General features: G+C 36.0%; 1 protein-coding gene across 2 annotated transcripts in view; it reads right to left on the bottom strand.

The window, feature by feature from the left end:
- Positions 1-20,264, bottom strand: part of SRFBP1 (serum response factor binding protein 1) — a 61,054-nt gene extending 40,790 nt beyond the window's left edge. Inside the window, exons 1-3 of one of the 2 annotated variants that reach the window (XM_050795545.1) lie at positions 20,156-20,264; positions 8,070-8,158; positions 6,973-7,045 (exon numbers count right to left, since the gene is read on the bottom strand). In XM_050795545.1, coding sequence (XP_050651502.1) covers positions 6,973-7,045; positions 8,070-8,158; positions 20,156-20,191 — 198 coding nt within the window. In that variant the 5' untranslated portion in view covers positions 20,192-20,264. The other variant, XM_050795544.1, reaches the window with a different exon arrangement.
- Positions 20,265-20,943: the final 679 nt, after the last annotated feature.

Genomic DNA, 20,943 nt, shown 5'->3' on the forward strand with positions numbered 1-20,943 from the left:
GAAACCACATGTCAGAAAGCAAACTGGGATTTCAGTATGATGATCTGTTACTGAATGCTGTTTCATGAGTGTGAGGAGAGCATTATATACCGATCTTCTAAAATAGTGCTATGATTTCCTGTTTATAATTTCAAAGGTCACAGTTAAGTACAGAAGGCTAACAAACCAGGACATCTTTCTTGCTCTCCTTTTAGAAACAAAAGTTCTACCTTTTAAACAATTAAATTGGAAGTTATATGGTCTTAGGGTATTGGCTAAGGTGACTGTATAAAATGAAGAACCTTTTGCCTCCTGTTTCTGATACTTAACAAGCAAAAAGAAAAGCCTCTGATTACAGATTTTTCTTAATAACAGTTCCATAGTATTCCATTTATCTTTAGAGACTCAGAACAACCTCAACATTGTAAACGTGCCAACATGTAAAAAAAAAAAAAAAATTGCAGTAGAAATCACTCCGTCAGCTGGTCAAGCAGCATTCACTATGTATCAGACACATTACTAGGTGTTAGGAACAATTAATTGAGTAAAATAACCCATTTTCTTAAGAAGTTCTCTCTAAGCAGCAGGAATGGCATGAAAGCAGACTGCTATACCATATGATAGCACAAACACACGAAGTAAAAGGGCCTGTACAGAGTAGGTAAGTGATTCTTCTGGGGTTAGAGTTCCAGAAGTGCCAGGGAAAGTTTCCTAGAGCTAATAACATAAGAATTTGGTGTTGAAGGAAGAGGAAGTGTTTGTTCAGGTGGGAGAGATGTGCTATGTTTAAAAACTCAGATGTAGGCAATGGGACATGAAACTGCTAAGTTTGGGATTCAGTTTAGCTGGTAAAAAAAAAAAAAGGTACAGGGTAAGTGGAAGATAGAGAAGCAACAGAAGGGTAGCTAGAGTACAGACCACAAAGGGTCTTGTATATCATGCAGGGAAGAAGTCCAATTAGATATGCATTTTAGAAAGGTCACTGGTTAGAGTGCAGAACATGATCTGAAGGCGACACCAGAGGCAGGAAGTCTATTATGATTTGAACGTGTTTTTAAATGTGCTCATTTCAAAAACACCTAATTCATTATTCCCTTCTTGAAAGAGTTTCTTCAATACTCTTGGTTCTTTTTCTCCTTCACTGGCTACACTTTTTCAGTCTCTTTTACTTATTCTTCTTCATCTTCCTAAAATCAAAACTGTAGTGTGTCTTGAGGCCCTCAGAATAAGATAACATGATTAATCATCCCCATACCCCCAATCCTGAAAACAACCGTAACACCTGGACATGCTACCCAAAAGCCCTATCTGCCTATCTGAAGATATTAGAAAGTAAATGGAAACAGACAGACTCTAATGGATGGTCCACCAAGCTTACTTGGAGGAAAGAAGATGGAAAGCTGTACAGCACAAGTAGTTACCATTTCTTCAAGGTTTAGCCTAAGGCCAACTGCAATCAGCAGGATTTAGAAACAGTGGCAGAGCTACCCCTGAAAAAATGAATCCAGGATACTTTATCTGCTGAGAGAGCAGGGTAAGCCCAGAAGGGAGAGACAGAAAAAATCTCTAAATATCTTAAGTGTTCAGATAAGTAGTAGATTTAAAGCATCTTGCTGAAAGACAAAAGATCCAATCTGAAACTGGAACTGCTGTCTAAGAAACATAGTTTAAAGTTAAAATCTAGCCAAGAAAATTCATTAAAACAGCCACTTATTCGAGAAAAATAACCAAATCCAGAATCTCTGCAACTTCATAATGGCCAGGGTACAGTCCAAAATTACCCAGCATATGAACAGGAAAGGAAAAAGAACATTTTTCTTCTCCATAAACAAAAATAGCTATTATCACCATCCTTGATGGTGTTCAAAAAAAATTCCTCTCAAAGAATGAAAATATTATCAGAGAAATAAATTATTGCAGAAGAGAAATAGAAACAATAAAAATATTTTAACAGATGTTGCCATAGAACATTAATCACTGGGTGAAAGACTACAGGATATTCACACAGTCTCACAGTATCATTTCACAGATTACTTAGTAACAGCAAACCGAAAAGATACCTTTACAATGGAGAAATCTGGCATATGGCACTTAAATCAAGTGCCAGAAAATTCAGCACTGATAGTAAAGGTACAAAAATGCATGTGATACAATGCACTATTATTATCATATTGCAGTATTACAATTTTCTATAGGTTTGAAGTATTTTCCAAAAAGTTGGAAGTTAAAGTATAAATACAGTATTATACATCATGAAACACAAAAGAAAAGCTAAAAGGAAGATTATTACATATCAGGGAGGGGAGAATTAAAGTAGCTATCTTGGGATCTATTCATTTCCTTTAACAGGAGGAAACTCTAGGAAAGGGAAGTGATGCAGTTTAGTCTTCGTGTTAACATGATGGTAAGCAGTCCCTCTGGTAGACAGGATAATGAGTTTTTGTTAGGAGGAGGGTCCTTATCTGAAGAATGATCTTAGTAGGCTGTCCCTTGTTAAGGATGCTTAAAATAAACCCAGAATTTACGGGTTTATGAAGCCTGGCACACTGGAGAATATCATGTAAGCTATATAACCTGAGGATATTACATGGAGAAGTTTCCAAATGTAAATGCTCTCTGATATGAGGTAATAACCAGACTTCCTCATTTGGAGACTCTGCGCTAGAAAGTACACGTCTGATGTGGAAAGGAAGGGCCTATGGAATTACATAGAGTCCCAGATCTCTCTCCTTGCTTCACCTGTCCCCTTTGACTATTTGCATCTTTACAATTATTAGTAAAGCTGATTCTAGGTAAGAGCTCTAACACATTGAGTCTGATTTGATAACATATTAGCTCATAAATAAAATTGTCAGAAATAATTATAGTGTAAGATTAATGATACTTTTAATATGATTACTTTCATAGAATAAACGAACAAAATGTCAAGTTGACATAGCTAATTAGCACAGTACAGTGTACTTACAGGCTTCAATAAGGTATCTTTTACCCTATGAAGGAACTTGTTTAGGCATTCATAGGAAAAAAATTTACCAAAACCACAGTATGTGAAACTATAGAAAAAAACTCAATAACTTTTTAAAAAGCATATATAACCAGAAACATCACAAAATTCTAAAGAGTATATGAATACATACAACGATAAACCTCCAATCTAAGGGGTATACGCAGCCTAGAATACTTCTGAACATGTCCTCTGAAATGGGATTCTCCCTAGAGTTGTGATGAGGTTCAAATGATATAATTATATTATTTTGATGATATATCATTTCACTTAACTTTTATGCCTTTACAGATTATAACCTATACTATTTTTTTTTATTTGTGATCTCCTAATGACAACCACTTAGGATCAAGCTGTGCAGAAGCCTGAGACAAAGTGGTCCTAACTACTGATTACAAGCTCAAAGGTTGGTTTTAATAATAGATTTCAGAATATAAAACTAGGGGAAGAATAAAACAAAAGGAGAGAGTTTTAAACTAGAGGAGAAGAGGTAGCAGGCAGAACAAGGTCTCAAAGAAGAACACATAAATTCTCATATTAAGAATATTCAGGATAGGAAGAAGTAACAGCCTTAGAGAGGAAGAGGTTAAAAAAGAATACAGATAGGCCAGGAGTGGTTGCTCACGCCTGTAATCCCAGCACTTTGGGAGGCTGATGCAGGCGGATCACCCGAGGTCAGGCGTTTGAGACCGGCCTGGTCAACATGGCAAAACCTTGTCTCTACTAAAAATACAAGTTAGCCAGGCGTGGTGGCAGGCACCTGTAGTCCCAGCTACTCAGGAGGCTGTAGCAGGAGAATCATTTGAACCCAGAAGGCGGAGGTTGCAGTGAGCAGAGATGGGGACACCACACTCCAGCCTGGGCAACAGAGACAGACTCCGTCTCAAATAAAAAAAAAAAGAAATACAGATATAGGCTACTGTGTATATTTACCTGTGAGGAATTAAAGGATCTGAAGACATGTTGCACATCTTTGGGTCTTTTTTTTCCTAGATGGCAAGTTTCATGTTTATTAAATTATCTCCTCCAATATCTAGGAAAGTGTCTAGCTATATTACAGGATGTTCTCATCTTACTGAAGCAGTATACTACAGTGGATAACATAATTAGCTTTATAATCAGTTATAAGTTGCTTAATTTCTCTAAGCTTGAGTTTCCTATTCTGTAAGACAGGGATAAAAATGGTATCTACCTAGTGAGACAGTAAATATAAAACACATCATATACTGCCTGGCGCATAGTAAATGCTCAGTAAAAGCTAGTTGTTACTTTCATCATCGAGTAAGAGATTTGTTGCACATTTTGAGTAATTTCAGTATATGTTTGAATTTTACCATTTCCTTTTCCAGCTAAGTAACTTATTGATCTTTAAATGTTGATAGCTAATTTAACTAACTTTCAAAGAAAAAGAAACTGTTTTAGAAGCCAATATTTCTACTAATATCAACATTAAAAGTATAGACACTATTAGAAAAGGCAGCAAAGACTTGGGTTTCATACACCATAGTCTATAAAATTAGAACCTATGATTTTAAAGGATAAAGATCAAGTCAATTTTTTTCTTGGTTGGGCAGAAAAAGCAAACTCTCATTTCTAAAAATACTTAGGATTTCTTCACAAAGAAGTCATCCTGCAACAAAATACCCTATTATTATAGAAAGCAAGAATAGGACAGTATGTCATCAATAAGACTATAAAAATGAAGCAGTATCTGAGCCAAGGAAAAAATTTCTCTGGAAAAATAAATAAGCAGAGGTCTTTTCTCCAAATTTAATTAAGACTGAGAGTTTGTTTTGTCACCATTTATTTGATACTCTCAAGTAGGTAATAACCACTTCCTAAGACAATTACAAATGACCTATTAATTAAGAAAAATGCTGTATGTATTTGCTTTGTTTAGAAAAGACAAAAAAATTTGTAAAGGAACCATAAATAAGGAATAAAATTTGACATCTAAGAACAGCAAATATATAGTCTTTCTAGTATTCACTTTATATTTAAATTTATTCCAGTTTTTAAAAAGCATTACAAAAGAAGTTGAAGTCACAGTAGCCAACCCAGTATGCCCTAATTCCTGCTACAAATTCAAGACATATACATACTATGAATTTTATGAATTCAAGGAATACATAGGCTATGAATCTGGCTTTCTATGATGCAACCATTCCATTGCATAATCACAGTGAAAAATAGAACACAAACCAAACCAAACCAAACCAAACCAAACCACGGTAGTGATGTGGTAATCTTGTAAACTACAAACTTTATCACTGAATCAGATTTCCCTTTGCTGATGAGATTCAAAACAAACAAAAAAAAGAAAACAGGCTTTACATTTAGATCAAAAAGGACAACTTTTCTTTCTAATTAACTTAACCAAATGTATCACTGAAATTTACAACAGGGAAGTATTCTAAAGATTGAGTATCTTTTGTTCTCAAACTCTTCGTACACTGCATACAAGTTATTATATATAATAAACCATGGAAAGAATGTAGTGTGTGCATATATATATTTTACATATATATATAAATATTTAAATTCCAGTTTATTCCAGTTTTTAAACAGCATTACAAAAGAAGTTAAAGTCAGAGTAGCCAACTATACATTGTGTGTGTATGTGTATATATATACATGCATACACACACATACACAACATTCTTTCCATGGTAAAATAAAATCAGCAATTATATAGTAGCTCAAAGCCTCTGAATAATTTAAGACTACAAAAATGACTATTCAGAAGAAATTACAGGGAAAAATTTAGGTAGGCAATGTAATTTAGTAAGAACCTTGGTTAAGAGAAAGTGAAAGAGATAAATTGTAACTTCCTATTTTATTGCTATTCTCAAGGCAAAATCTCTAAAAATTTTATTTCTCATAGGACTATCATTAAAAAAAGGTATATGAAAAAGACTAAATAATCTGCAAACCACAGAGACACAAATCATCACTGACAGTCAAATACAGAATACTTTTTCTTCTTGAATGACTGGATACAAAGGGGATTATAACTTTGAGAAAGAAAAGTTTTATCAGATGGATTCCATGAATTTTACAAGAGTGTGCAGTGAAGGGAGGGAAGAACACAAGAAACAAATATACTTCATATCAAAGAGTCGTTTCCTAGATGTTTTTATTCAGATTAACTGGGATAACTTTGTCCTATTAAACACTTTAGTATCCCTTTAAAAGGAAGAAAGGGTGAGAAGCTTTGATAACCTAACTCAATTAAAATATTGTTAGAGAGTTTTCTTTCTCTTTTACCTAATTCAAAACTTGAAAGTTATACCAAAATATAATAGGCAAACATGCATGCAAAATGACCCTGCAATTAAGAAAATTGCTGGGACCAAATGTTGTTTTTAAGTTCTACAGTGAAACAGTCTCCCAGACATTTAATGTCATGTCATTTGGTAAATGAAAGTTTCCTCAAAGTAAGAGCAGCGAGAAGACCTAAAAATTATGCTAGTGAAGAGTCTGACTGAAAAAAAACAAAAATATGGGATCATGTTGGCCTAACACTAATTTTACTTGAAGTTACTACAGAACTGAATAAAATGCAGATACCAATACATAAAATTTATTGAGTTGGCAACAAGGAAAGCATGATGTCAGCCACCAATATCACCATCCACATTCCCAAATAGCGTGAAGACTTTAATTCTCGAACTGGCTTCATGTTAAAGTTACAGTAAAAATTAAAAACCTGCGGCATGAGGCATTATTAAACATAGATGACTTTAGTTTGGCACAATTTTGACTCAAATTAGCCTAGCACTTTAACAAATTCAGTCAAAAACATAGAAAAATGCAAGGTTAAACATTACAATTTTCTAAATGTACTACATTTTCACCAAATAGACTGATACAAGATATCTTAGGCAACTCTCAAGCATATTCAAGTAAGCAATACCACACACAAACAAAACGCAGGATAACAGGATACTCAGAAACATACGCACATTCACACCCACAGAAGTCCTTACCTTCATGGCATGGATCTCTTCAAGCAATCGTTGCGCCCGTCTTTGGTTTTTTAACAGTGCATCTTCAGTACCCCTGCAAAAAATACATTACAATATGTAGCCAGGCAAAGCATTAATTTTTAGACTCATACTGTAATGGATAATCACTTCATTTCTTTTTAGAAAAGTGTAATAAATCTCTAAACAACAAACATGCCACTATCCTACACTGCCCATTTTCCCCACTCCCAAAGGAAACCTCAATTTACTAAACAAACCCATATGTCAGTAACTGGCAAAAATAAGTACTGTCTTGGCATTGTATTAATGACTATCATTGCTGACAGTTTGCCTTCTCTAGTTCCTTAACAACACTTTTTTAATCAATCAATAGTATATTTAATGTAATATAAATTTCATAAGTTACAATTAGAATTTGGCTACAATTTTATCTAATGAAAATTTGCTCTCTGGAATTTAAGAAAAAAATAAAGAAGGGCTATATTCTGACATATTTATGAAAGAGCAGGAAATTAATCAGGAACAAAACATATTTGAAGGCTAAGTATTCATGCTTACATTATAAGAAGAACTATAAATAAAATACTTTTTCACTAACACTAGTGATACTGAAAATACAAAATATTGTATTTTTCCAAAAAATTACATGGAACACAATGTTCTAATAAACACTTTCACAAGGTACTGAAGATTTCAAATTGCTTAGCAATTCAAGAAAAAATGTGATATAAAATCTTCAAAACTGATTGTTAAGGTATTACTAGATTTGTTAAGCTGTATCAGCATCTTAAAATAACTTCTAATAACATAAAACAGATAAGCCCAAGGGAATTTTATTCTGAAAAGACCAAAAGAGAGTTTTGCAAAAGCAGCAGAAAAATTCATCCTGTATCTTGAGCAATGATGTCCAAACCATAGAAGGGCATGCTGACACAGCACATTCTATCTCACATCATCTCCACATATGAAACAAAAATGCTGTATGAGTAAGATATTTGATTACTTCTCTATATCCCACCCTAAACATTTTAAAGCATCAAATAAAAACAACTTTTGGCATTTTATTAGTCACAAGTTCATGACTTTAAATGACTAACTTTTTTGACTTCAGTCTGCCAACACTCCTGACAAGTTTTCGGATAACCAAAACTCGAATTCTCTTCACTTCTTTTCTCATCTTCACAACCTTTGAAGAATAAAGTCATAATTAGAAGAAACACACTTACTTCAGGAACAAACACACTTTATTTTGAGTCTTAATATTGTAGACTTAGTCTACCACTTTACCTTTTTTGTCTAACTATATTCATAGCTTGATGTAATCAAACCTCTTCCATAAATAGTGAAGAAATAAATCAGCAGTCTAAAAATGTGTCTAAGGGCTTAAGAAAAACAAGTTATAATTTTTTAAAAAGTCATGGTATTACCCGAGATAAGTATTTTAATGTTACACTTATATCTTGCTGGGCTTGGAACACAATAAACAGTGAGTTCCCTGAAATCGGAACCTGTCATATTCATCTTTGTATTCTCACCATTTAAAACAAAGCCTCACTCATAAGGGTAGGAATTTAATTTGTTGAATGACTATTTTAATTAGCAATTTATTTTATTTATTTATAAAAACAAACCTTTCATTATTTTTAGTAATAAATTATTTCAAGTATAATTTTAAAAGCAGCTCCACAAACACAAGGGCATTGTGTGCAAGCATATGTGCATGTCAACATAAATGCTCCCCCCGCCACACATATACAAATACATACTTTAAATCATCCTACTAGAGAACAATGTTTAACTCTAAGAACAAAAAACAGAGCTATAGACCAAGAAATGGAAATTCTAGTTATAAAAAAAAATACACATCATAATAGCTTTCAGTGCAATGGCATGTAATCACGGAGTTTATGTTTTGTCTATCACAGTTAGGAGGCATACATCTTAAAAATTACTCCTGGAATGTCCTTCTTCCCCTTCTTCACTTTAGGGACTACATAAAATTCAGTTCCGATATAGTCCTTCCAGTGAAACCTTCAATGACTTCCTCAGTTAGAGATAACCACTCCATCCCTGCGGCCCCCACTATACAGATTCTGTCATTAAAGCATCTACCTCACTGCATTGTTACTAATGGCTCACGTGGCTGTCTTTTTCTATAGACAGCAAGCTCCTAGAAAATAGGAGTCTTGTAATATTTATATAGTGTTTTCTTTGTCCTGCAAGAGTGCCTGGCACACAAAATTCCTCAAATTCTTCTTGCCAAAATAACATTATCAACATCATCCTGTGTCTTTAAGGCTCTTCCATTTAATTAATAATATCTTCTCTTACCCTTCACATCATTCACTCCCTTATTCACTGAAGATATTAGCAACCAACTTACAACTTCTTTATACCCTAAGTTCTGCCATCATTCTGTGTAACTTACATGTCCAGTTGAATAGCCCATTTGATAATTATATCTTCACTTCTTTACTTATTTTCTAAAGACCTAATCTATTCTATCTCAGCCATCCACTTCCATGGCTACACTGTCAACCTTGTCTTCATTCATAATATTCAATTTCTAAAACCATTAATTCAAATATTCCACACTGTGATCACAACCTCTATCAGCTTGCTTGCTCAACTCCACCCACCACAACCATCTTTGACTTCATTAGGACCACCAATCCTTTACATGTTCCTCTTTTTACGCAGTTTAGATACATGATAAACACTTGCCAATTTCTTAAACTCCTATCCCTCTGGTTAAGAAACCATAGTTTTGAATGAAAAAAACACTCTGAGTTCTTCATTGTTGTATGCCAATAGCAAATACTTGTAACATTCTGTCTACTATAAATTCATCATAATTAACCTCAAGTGGACCCCCATTCTTTCTAGCCATCCTATATTTTTCTGTTCAATTCACTCTACAATGCCTGTTTTAAACTTTTGCCTACTGTCCTGAATCCTCTAGTCTCCATCCTCCCTTCTTTCTTTCAATCGCATGGAGAAAATAATTATCAGTTGGGGACCATCATTTTTCTACTACCATGAATGCAAATGTACTTCCATGACCCATCTTCCTTTACAAATAAAGTTACAATACAAGATATACCACTACACATATCTGAAGTTAATCTTTTAACTGTCTTTTAGAGCCCATTCTCTTCTGCCTTCCTAGAACCTCTACTACGGATTATCCCTTTACCATAGCATTGTCATTCTCTTCCTTTTAACACATTTGTTTCTCACTGATTTTTAAACATGCTTGAGTCATTTTCATTAGAGACTAAATAAACATCCTCATTACATAGTTCACTAGGACCACCCCCTCTTTAGTTATGTGGAGAATTAAGCTTTTAGAAAGAGACATCCAAACTCAGTATCTCTATTTCTGCATGCCACACAAATCCAGTTTGATTTTCATCCTCATGAAGTCTACTAAAAGATGTCACTAAGGGCATCAATGATTTCCAAAAAAGCCCCTGAAATCCAATGGAAATTCGACATTTTTGACCACTTTCTCTTTCTTCAAACATTCTTCCCTTGGTTTTCCAAGACAGTTTTCTTCTTTCCTTTCTACTCACTCTATTTTGATCTTCTTTGAAAATTCATCCACCTCTACCCACTCATAAAATGTTAAGAGTTGAAGGGGCAGTCCCAAGCCAGTGTTTCTTTTCACAATACATTGTTTAGCTCTGGGAGATGTTATGTGTGCATATTTGTCACCTAAACAAAGAGGAGTCAAAAATTTTACCTTGAGCTGAGATCACTCCTTTTAGCTTCAAGCCCAAATGTGCAACTTTCTGCTTGACATTTCTTTCTGAGTGTGCTCAAAATCACCTCAAATTCACACTTAAACTCATGTTCTTCACCTCCAATAAGACCCTTCCCTTCTTTTGTTGGGGAGGGGAGTTTCATATTTCAGGGAATGGAACAATTATTTTAGTTATAAACCTAAGGGTCATTAGAGGTAGCTCTCTTAATCCTTCACAATGAATCTCCAAGTCCTATTAATCTTAAATCCTAACTATCTTTCAAATTGTACCACTTTTTCCCCTACCTTGACCTTTTCACAATCGTGGCTGAGATACTGTTAACTGGTTTCTCCGCACCTATTCTTGCCTCTCTCCAATCAGTTATCCACAATGCCATCAGAATAAAATTTTTTAAAGTATATATCCAATGTCACACCTTTACGTAACTCTTTTTAACGGTCTCCAATTGTTCTCAGAAGAACCACACTGGCCTTTCAGTCCCCTGTCCTCACCATGCTCACTTCTACTACAAAGCCTTTACACCTACCATTTCCACTGGTCAGAATGTTCTTTCTTCCCATGTCAGCTTGTTAACATCTATTCATCCTGATTTTGGACCAACTGTCATTTCTACGAAGAGTCTCTTCTGGCCTCCCTGAGAGGGTCACAAGTACCTTTACTTGGTAACTTTTACTTTACTTTTAATCTGATTATTTTTAATGTGTCTTTCCCCAGTAGGTTATAAATTCTGTGAAGGTCAAGTATCTGGTTTTATCCAACACTGCATCTCAACACCTAACATAGTGCATGGCACACAGTATATGTCCAATAAATATTGGTTAAATAAATGAACAGAAATATAACAATACACAGTCTATTCACTGTTTCAAATGCATAATATATTTTAAAAATGCACAGTAATCAGGCTTCTTTCCCCCTAGATAAGTTAACCTCTTAGGAATTTGTTTCAAAATTAGACCCATTTAGAAAAAAAACATACTTTGCATAAATGAAAAGGCACATAGACAAGGTTTAAGGAAAAAAAAAAAGAACTGCCACATTGCATAAACAGAATTATATGGTGTCATGATACATTTTTAAAAGTAATCCATAAAAAATAAACTAATAGCAAGTGATGAACTACACATTAAAATATATTAACAAATGTTTCTAATTGCTTAACTTTGCAGGTGCATGAGATGATAATATACCATTTGCTAACCACTGTTAACCAAACTTAACTAATAAACTGCAGAGGGCAGAGTTGGTCCTTGGTTGGAGTCCAATCATAAGAAAGCTTGTCTCCAATTTTAAAATTCTAATTTAAGAAATACTATATTTGTATTAATGGATAAGGGAACTCTAAAACCAAAAAGAATTGGTTATATAAGACTTTTATATATTTAAGACTTAGGTTTCCCCAAACACTTAGATTTTTGCAAAACTGATGACAAATATAGCCTTTAAGTTGGGATTTAAAAGGCTGCCAATTCATTTGTCACCCAGGAGTTATAAAGTTGGTTGACAGACAACTCAGAAGGCAATGAACAGACCTAATACACCAATACTGCCAGAAGTCCAAGTGCACTGCTTAATGGCAGTACACTTTGGCAAAACTCTAACCAAAAGCAAGAACTATCATTGTTAGAATTGTAAAAACAGTATGATTATTGTTTAGGAGGGAAAGAACAGAGCAATAGTGTGAGCACAGAGAAAACAGAGGCTTAGAAATGTAAATAAAATATGCTGACACAGAAGAAAGCAAATGAAAGAGAAGTAGAAGGGGTATGAAGACAGAAATTGAAGTGAAGATCTGAAGCCATCACCAACAAGACTAACGAAGCCAAGCCAAGGGGCTTCCAAACAGCAAGAGAACGCATTTAAGACAATCTATAAGATCTAAAGAAAAAGAGTTAAGACTTACATACACAGTGAATATATATGTACTGACAGTGAAGTACCACCTATAAATTAGGCATACAGAGGCCTTTAAAGGTAACCTGGCAAAATCTAAACATAGGGCATCTCTTGCATAGACAATATAAAAATACTATAAATACAATGGAAGTCTAATATAGCTATTTGGGAAAAGACCATGTGAGATGACTCAGAAGAGTCAACATAAACACAGGAAAGGAAACCACAGAGAGGCAAAAGTTGGCAGTGTCCAACTCAAGGAAATTCCAAAGAAAGGGTTCCCCAGCTCAGAGACTTGAGAAATCTAATCTGTTCTGGAATAACTCAATTATGGGAACAGATGCATCATAGCTCAACATGAATCATGCAACTAAAACCCTTTTCTGCATTTCTACATACCAAGCAGCTGATGGTCAGCGTATACAGGAAAAGAATGTATTTTACAATGTGAGCATTACTATGTATATCAGATTTTTAAAAATAAGCTACCTTTCTCATTCACACAATCTCTTATACATTTATGTTTAATATGAATTTGCTTTTTAGAGAATGAGCTCTATTTCTGTGGTGACAATGATAGGAAGTTTCTGATATACAAAGCAGACAGCAGACTTTGGTCCAAAGACAAAATTAAATGCTACCTGAATTGACTTTTGGCTGGCTATGTGTTAGCTGGCCAACTAGTTAGCCTCTGATAATTCACCAACTTTACCATGCTTTTGAGTTAGCCTGTAATAAAAATCTATAGTTATTAGAAAATAGTTATTCCAAGAGCTAGTATTCTTCCAGGGGAACTTGCAGTGTTCAGAAAAGTCTAACTATATCTGTGTTTCTAAGAACACGTTAAAACTTCTGTTATTCATTAATTACTTATCAGGTTAGGAAATACAAAAGAACTATGACAACACATTCTGTGTACGAGGTTGTGAGGAAACAGACAAATACACTGCTGGTAGAAATGCAAACTGGTTTACTTCTTTGGAGGAAACCTTGCTGTGCTTTAACAAAAGTCCTACTTCTAGGAATATATTCCGAAGACACCTTCTCAACAACAGGAAAAGGCTATACACAAGATTATTCATGGCAGCACTTTAACAAAATGTAGCATGAGAGAGAAGATAATGTATATAAATAAAGCATATAGCAATGTAGTATTCTAAATCAATGCAAAAGATCTGTAGGTATTACATGGATAAAACTTGAAAAGTAACATTTGGTGAATAAAATACAGAAGTCCCCCCTTACCAACAATTTTGTCGTCAGCAGTTTCAATTACCTGCGGTTAGCCAAAATTCCAAATATAAATAACTCATAAATTTTAAATTGTGTACCACTCTGAGCAGCATGATGAAATCTCTCACTGTACTACTCCATCCCACATGGGATGTAAATCATACATCCAGTGTATTCCTGCTGTATCTGTTACCTGCCCATTACAGTACAGAAAATAATAATAATAATGAAGACAGTTTGGTACTATCTGAGGTTTTAAGCATACACTGGGGGTCTTTGAACATAACCCCCATGGATAAGGGGAGACTACTATAATTTATAATTTGTAAAACAATATACAGTTTAAAAGTACACAACACAATACTATACACTGGGTATAGATACTTATGTTACAAAAATTGTGAAAAATATCAAGAGAAAAACACACACCAAGAGGAGTAATTACAGCTGAGGTAGAAAAGAAGATTGGTGGAATTAAACATTAAGATATAGCAAAACACTGACATTTCCTAAACAGAGGAAGCAGATTATAAGATTCATTACATTATTTTCCATACGTTTGAAGTAATTCATAGTTAACAAAACTATTGGGTTTCTTGTCTTTTTTCGAGACAAGGTCTGGCTCTATTGCCCAGGCTGGAGAACAGTTGTGTGATCTCGGCTCATCGCAACTTCCGCCCCATCCCGAGCTCAAGCCATCTTCCCACATCAGCCTCCCAAGTAGCTGGGACTACAAGTATGTACTACGATGTTTGGTTAATTTTTCTGTATTTTTTGTAGAGACGAGTTTTCACCACGTCACCCAGGCTGGTCTCAAACTCGTGAGCTCAAGTGATCCGCCAGCCTCAGCCTCCCAAAGTGCTGGGATTACAGAGTGAGGCACTGCACCTGGCCAAAATTATTGTTTTATAAAAAGGATCCTAATTATGTCATATGGATGATAACTTATTGTTGATTTTACTTTTTATTTCTGATGAGCAAAAATTTTTAAAAATATCGAGTGCTTAGTGATTATCTACAATTTAACCATTATTGGGCACATGCTGCCACCTAGCAAAACTTTCCAGAATAGTTTAATAACTAAACACAAATTGGTTCTTTTCTTACAGATAGGCCCTAATTTAATATTTCAGAAAAAAATTGTTAAAAAATACTCTGCACCTAATCATGACATCGGAGTTTTGTAACTTCATAAGCACATACAAACATGGTTCCGGACATTCTTATGTTTTACAATATGTGGAGGAAACTCATTTTGTTCTTTGGCACTTTAGTTTCTACCTTTACTGTCTTACAAGAAATGAAAACCAATTTTCTAATGGGCTTACTGGTAATTTGCTATCAATGAATAAAATAGGCCAGGTGCGGTGGCTCATGCCTGTAGTCCCAGCACTTTGCGAGGCCGAGGTCAGAAGATTGAGGCCATCTTGGCTAACACGGTGAAATCCCGTCTCTACTAAAAATACAAAATATATATATACATATATATATTAGCCAGGAGTGATGGCAGGCACCTGTAGTCCCATCTATTCGGGAGGCTGAGGCAGGAGAATGGTGTGAACCTGGGAGGCGGAACTTGCAGTGAGCCGAGACTGCGCCACTGCACTCCAGCCAGGGGAACAGAGGGAGACTCCAACCCAAAAAAAAAAAAAAAAGAAAAAAAGAATAAAATAATGTCAGTTGTATACATAGGATTTGGCCTTCCTATGAAATTAAAGCACTCTATCAGATTGCTACACCTCCTAATTCTGATTTTTACATATCACTGCTGTCTAAATTTTAGAAAACAGATGACTTGAGAAAATCTAGCTCTAGTTTTGCAAATTATTTACTCACTAAATTCTACAGCACTGGTTTTCAATTGTGCATTTCTCCTCTAGTTCTAATGGAAAGGGAGAAAAAAGTCAGCATTTAGGAGATTTTCCCTCTCATTTGAACATTAGTTGACAGTTATGCTATCCATGCTTTCATCTGCCCAATATATATTTACTTCTTAAATTTACCTATAGACAAGGTACTGTGCTGGAGATTAGGGAAGCTGCTATAAAAAGCAATTAAAAATTCTCTCTTCTAAGTACCAAGAATATGCAACAAATAATCATCAAGATAGAGTAAAAAGTGATGGTTTATTTTTTAGAAGAGTAAAGATAAATTTTTACTTTACTTCGCAAGAATAACAACAAACTTTAATCTTAATCTCTTTACAACATAGTATTGGAAGTTCTGGCCAGGGCAATCAGGCAAGAGAAAGAAATAAAGGGTATTCACATAGGAAGAAAGGAAGTCAAATTGTCCCTGTTTGCAGATGACATGATTGTATATTTAGAAAACCCCATCATCTCAGCCCAAAATCTCCTTACGCTTATAAGCAACTTCAGCAAAGTCTCAGGATACAAAATCAATGTGCAAAAATCACAAGCATTCCTATACACCAATAACAAATGGGGAGCCAAATCATGAGTGAACTCCCATTCATAATTGCTACAAAGAGAAAAAAATATCTAGAAATACAACTTAAAGGGATGTGAAGGACCTCTTCAAGAACTACAAACCACTGCTCAGGGAAATAAGAGAGGACACACACAAATGGAAAAACATTCCATGCTCATAAGAAGAATCAATATTGTGAAAACGGCCATACTGCCCAAAGTAATTATAGATTCAATGCTATTCCCATCAAGCTACCATGGACTTTCTTCACAGAATTGGAAAAAACTAATTTAAATTTCATATGGAATCAAAAAAGAGCCTGCATAGCCAAGGCAATCCTAAGCAAAAGGGACAAAGCTGGAGGCATCGTGCTACCTGACATCAAACTATAATACAAAGCTACAGTAATCAAAACAGCATGGTACTGGTACCAAAACAGATATATACACCAATGGAACAGAACAGAGGCCTCAGAAACAATACCACACATCTACAAACATCTGATCTTTGACAAACCTGACAAAAACAAGCAATGGGGAAAGGATTCCCTATTTAATAAATGTTGTTGGGAAAACTGGCTAGCCATATGCAGAAAACTGAAACTGGACCCCTTCCTTACACCTTCTACAAAAATTAACTCAAAATGGATTAAAGATTTAAACGTCAGACCTAAAACCATAAAAACCCTAGAAGAAAACCTAGGCAATACCATTCAGGACACAGGCATGGACAAAGACTTCATGACTAAAACACCAAAAGCAATGGCAACAAAAGCCAAAAATGACAAATGGGATCTAATTAAACTAAAGAGCTTCTGCACAGCAAAAGAAATTACCATCAGAGTGAACAGGCAACCTACAGAATGGGAGAAAATTCTTGCAATCTACCCCTTTGACAAAGGGCTAATATCCAGAATCTACAAAGAACTTAAACAAATTTACAAGAAAAAAACAACCCCATCAAAAAGTGGACAAAGGATATGAACAGACATTTCTCAAAAGAAGTCATTTGCGCAGTCGACGAATATATGAAAAAATGCTCATCATCACTGGTCATTAGAGAAATGCAAATCCAAACCACAATGAGATACCATCTCATGCCAGTTAGAATGGCAATCATTGAAAAGTCAGGAAACAACAGATGCTGGAGAGGATGTGAAGAAATAGGAACACTTTTACACTGTTGGTGGAAGTGTAAATTAGTTCAACCATAGTGGAAGGCAGTGTGGTGATTCCTCAAGGATCTAGCAATAGAAACACCATTTGACCCAGCATCCCATTACTGGCTATATACCCAAAGGATTATAAATCATTCTGCTATAAAGGCACGTGTGCACATATGTTTTTTGTGCCACTGTTTACAATAGCAAAGACTTTGAACCAACCCAAATGGCTATCAATGATAGACTGGATAATGAAAATGTGGCACATACACACCATGGAATACAATGCAGCCATAAAAAAGTATGAGTTCATGTCCTTTGCAGGGACATGGATGAAGCTGGAAACCATCATTCTCTGCAAAGCAACACAAGAAAAGAAAACCAAACACCGCATGTTCTCACTCATAAGTTGGAGTTGAACAATGAGAACACATGGACACAGGGAAGGGAACATCACACAACAGGGCCTGTGGCAGTGGGCGGGTGGGGGAGGGGAAGGGATAGCATTAGGATAAATATCTAATGTAGATGACAGGTTGATGGGTGCAGTAAACCACCATGGCGCATGTATACCTATGTAACAAACCTGCATGTTCTGCACATGTACCCCAGAACCTAAAGTGTGTATATATATATATATATATATATATATAAAAGATTAAAGTTTGAGAAGAGTCCATGTAAGTAGCTGGGAAGCTAGTACAGCAGCTGTACTAGGATTCTAGTGGTGATGGAAAAGAAGTGAAAAGATTGAAAGCAAATTCAAATTATTTTTCAGATACATTTCCTCCTTAAGAAGTTGTTAATTCACTTCTGCCTATTTTCTGAGATGGTTTCTTTTAATTTCTATGAGGTATTTCCTATTAAAGGCATTAGTCCTTTGTCATATTTGCTGCATATTTTTTTTTCTAGTTGGTTGTCCTTTTTCTTTTCTTTGGTATGTTATTCAATTTTTTAATGTAGATAAATCTATAACTATCTTTCCTTTTGTGGTTTTTCCCCCCACTAATTTTAAATTATAATATCCTCCATCATCTCCACTTTTTTTCTGATCTTTTTATCCCCTTCACATTAGAACACACTAGACTTCAGTGATGGATGTGTATAGTTCCTGCTTTCATAAATTCATTTAATTACCTAGTAAACATATGTGTTACACGTGACAGACACATAAACACAGGAAGACAGAAACAGTTACATAAGTGTTTCCAGAGGAGAAAGCAATCTGGCTGCACAAAGAATAGACACCTAACCCAGACCGAGGTGAGTTAATGAAGGTTTCCTAAAGGTCAAATTTTAACTGTTTTGAAGAAGAACAGAAGTTAGCTAAGTGGAAAAACAGTCTTAAATGGCTTATCCCCTGTCATTTCCATCATCAAAGTCATTACAAAATTTGATATGAAGCTCCCTGGGGTTGAAATCCCAAGGACATTACTCCGATCTTTCATACATCACAGGTAACCTAATGGAAAATAGCCCACCAAATGCTTTCTGGCAGAAAGCATAAGCTTAATGTATGTTTATGAGTAAATAGTAACTGCTTGCAGCTTCCCTCTTCAGCATATCTTGTACTCCACTTTCAACTGAAATCCAGACTCGTGAATCTGGCAGTAGGGAATATATTTCAGTTTTATTTCCTTCTTCATCTCACAAGTTCCCATCAGTGAAGTTACCTATCCCTATATTACCCACGGTTTCTTCTGCTACTAACCCTTTCCTGCTTATACCAGTTCCTCTGCCTGGAATGACTTCTTCCCCTTTCCTGAATCACTGACTAAGTGATTCCTGGGGAAGATCCTTAAAGACCAAGTACAAATATTACCCACTTCATTTTCCCGCCTTGTTACTAGAAAATATGAAATATCTCTTACATTACTATGTGTACTCTAAACAGTGACCTGCTCATACACGGGATAAAGAATTTCCTTTCTGTATGTCACTGTGAGTTCCTTACTCGATCCTTACGTTTCCAGCTTACTTTAAGACTTCGGATGACATTACTTTGTTGAATAGAAGCAGAAACCAGAGGCGGGTAAGTGGTAGGAATAGTATTTTGTTGACCTTAGCACATTAGGGAAGAGACGGTGGTGAGAACAAATGTCTGATGAGAATGGACTGAAGAAGCAGAAAAAAGAATTGGGGATAGCAAGTATGAACAGTTCTTTATTGAAGTTCCGCTGTAAATCGAAGCAAAGGAGTAAGACACTAACTGGAAGAGGAAACGAAGTACTGAGCATACAGTCTCATTCAAGATCAGCAATTTCTTAGAAGCTACAGCTCTTAATTTCTCTCTTTCATTTTCGACAGGCAATAAGGAGCAGGTAATGTGTACTGAAAGTTTAAGGGTCAGGCACTTGCAAATACTTCACGTATCTCAGTTAATCTCACAACCCTGGGACGAACTATCTTGAGTTCCGCTTTACAGACGAAAATGTTGAATATCCAGGCTAAAGGGTCTTCCCAAAGTCCCATACACATAAATTCGTGGGGCCTGACACATGTCTGTCACTTTAGTCACCTAGAGACCGAAAAGGGAAATTACCGGTTGCCAAACTCCAAGTTGTGGGAAACTCCCCTGGGCCCACCACGAAAGTTCCTCCAGCCGCACCCTCTTTGCCCGCCTCCGACCACGCGTCTCAAAAGACCTGGTTTTGAGGACCCTCAATGTCAGCCCCATAGGTTGCTCGGCGCTCACCTCGTTATTGAGGTTCAGAGTTCCCGGCTGAGCCATGGTAGATTACGGAATATGATCCGCCGCTGCCTGCACGTGAACTGAGTCTCCCAGACTGCGGCTGCGTCGCCACGCCCCTCAACGGAAGCCTCTTCTGTCCACAATTCATCCGCCGTCTGCTCTAGCTGCCGCCTGGGAAAAGGAAACGTTGACGCTTGGAGGGGAAAACCGGAACTGATATAGAGCAACTTCCGGCGCAAAGGGCGACGCAACGGAATTGCGCGTTCCTATGGAAACCAGAGGCGGGCTGGTAGCGGTGGAACGTACAGGTTTTCAAGATGTGGGGGGGTGTGTGTGTATGTGTGTGTGTGTGTCCCCTTAGTACACTGTATGTGTGTGTCCCCTTAGTACACTGCGCCCGCATTGTACCGGCCTTGGTTTTTCTCTCGTAATGGCGAGGGGGGCGCTGAGCGGCTGTGAAAGAGCTCTTGTGAAATGGTCAAGCACTTGAATGAACGATTTTTTGCTTCCATTTTTTAAAATCTAGTGTTTGTGAATATTTTTTGCTTTTCTAACAAACACGCCTTTTTAAATCCTCACAGCTTTTTGTTCCAACCTCACATTATAGCTGAGGTGCGAACATTTTTTCCTGCACACTATAGAAGGGTTTAAATTTAAGGAATGAACGTTTGAAGAAAAACCAGGATACACATTTGGTACTGCCTGTGGGAATGGCTGTTTAGAAATATTAGCCGGCGGGCATAGGACACGTAAGGGAATGTGTTTGAATTAGGTAATGTATAATTGTCAAC

Source organism: Macaca thibetana, chromosome 6 (genome assembly GCF_024542745.1).
Source record: "Macaca thibetana thibetana isolate TM-01 chromosome 6, ASM2454274v1, whole genome shotgun sequence".
Taxonomy (NCBI): domain Eukaryota; kingdom Metazoa; phylum Chordata; class Mammalia; order Primates; family Cercopithecidae; genus Macaca; species Macaca thibetana.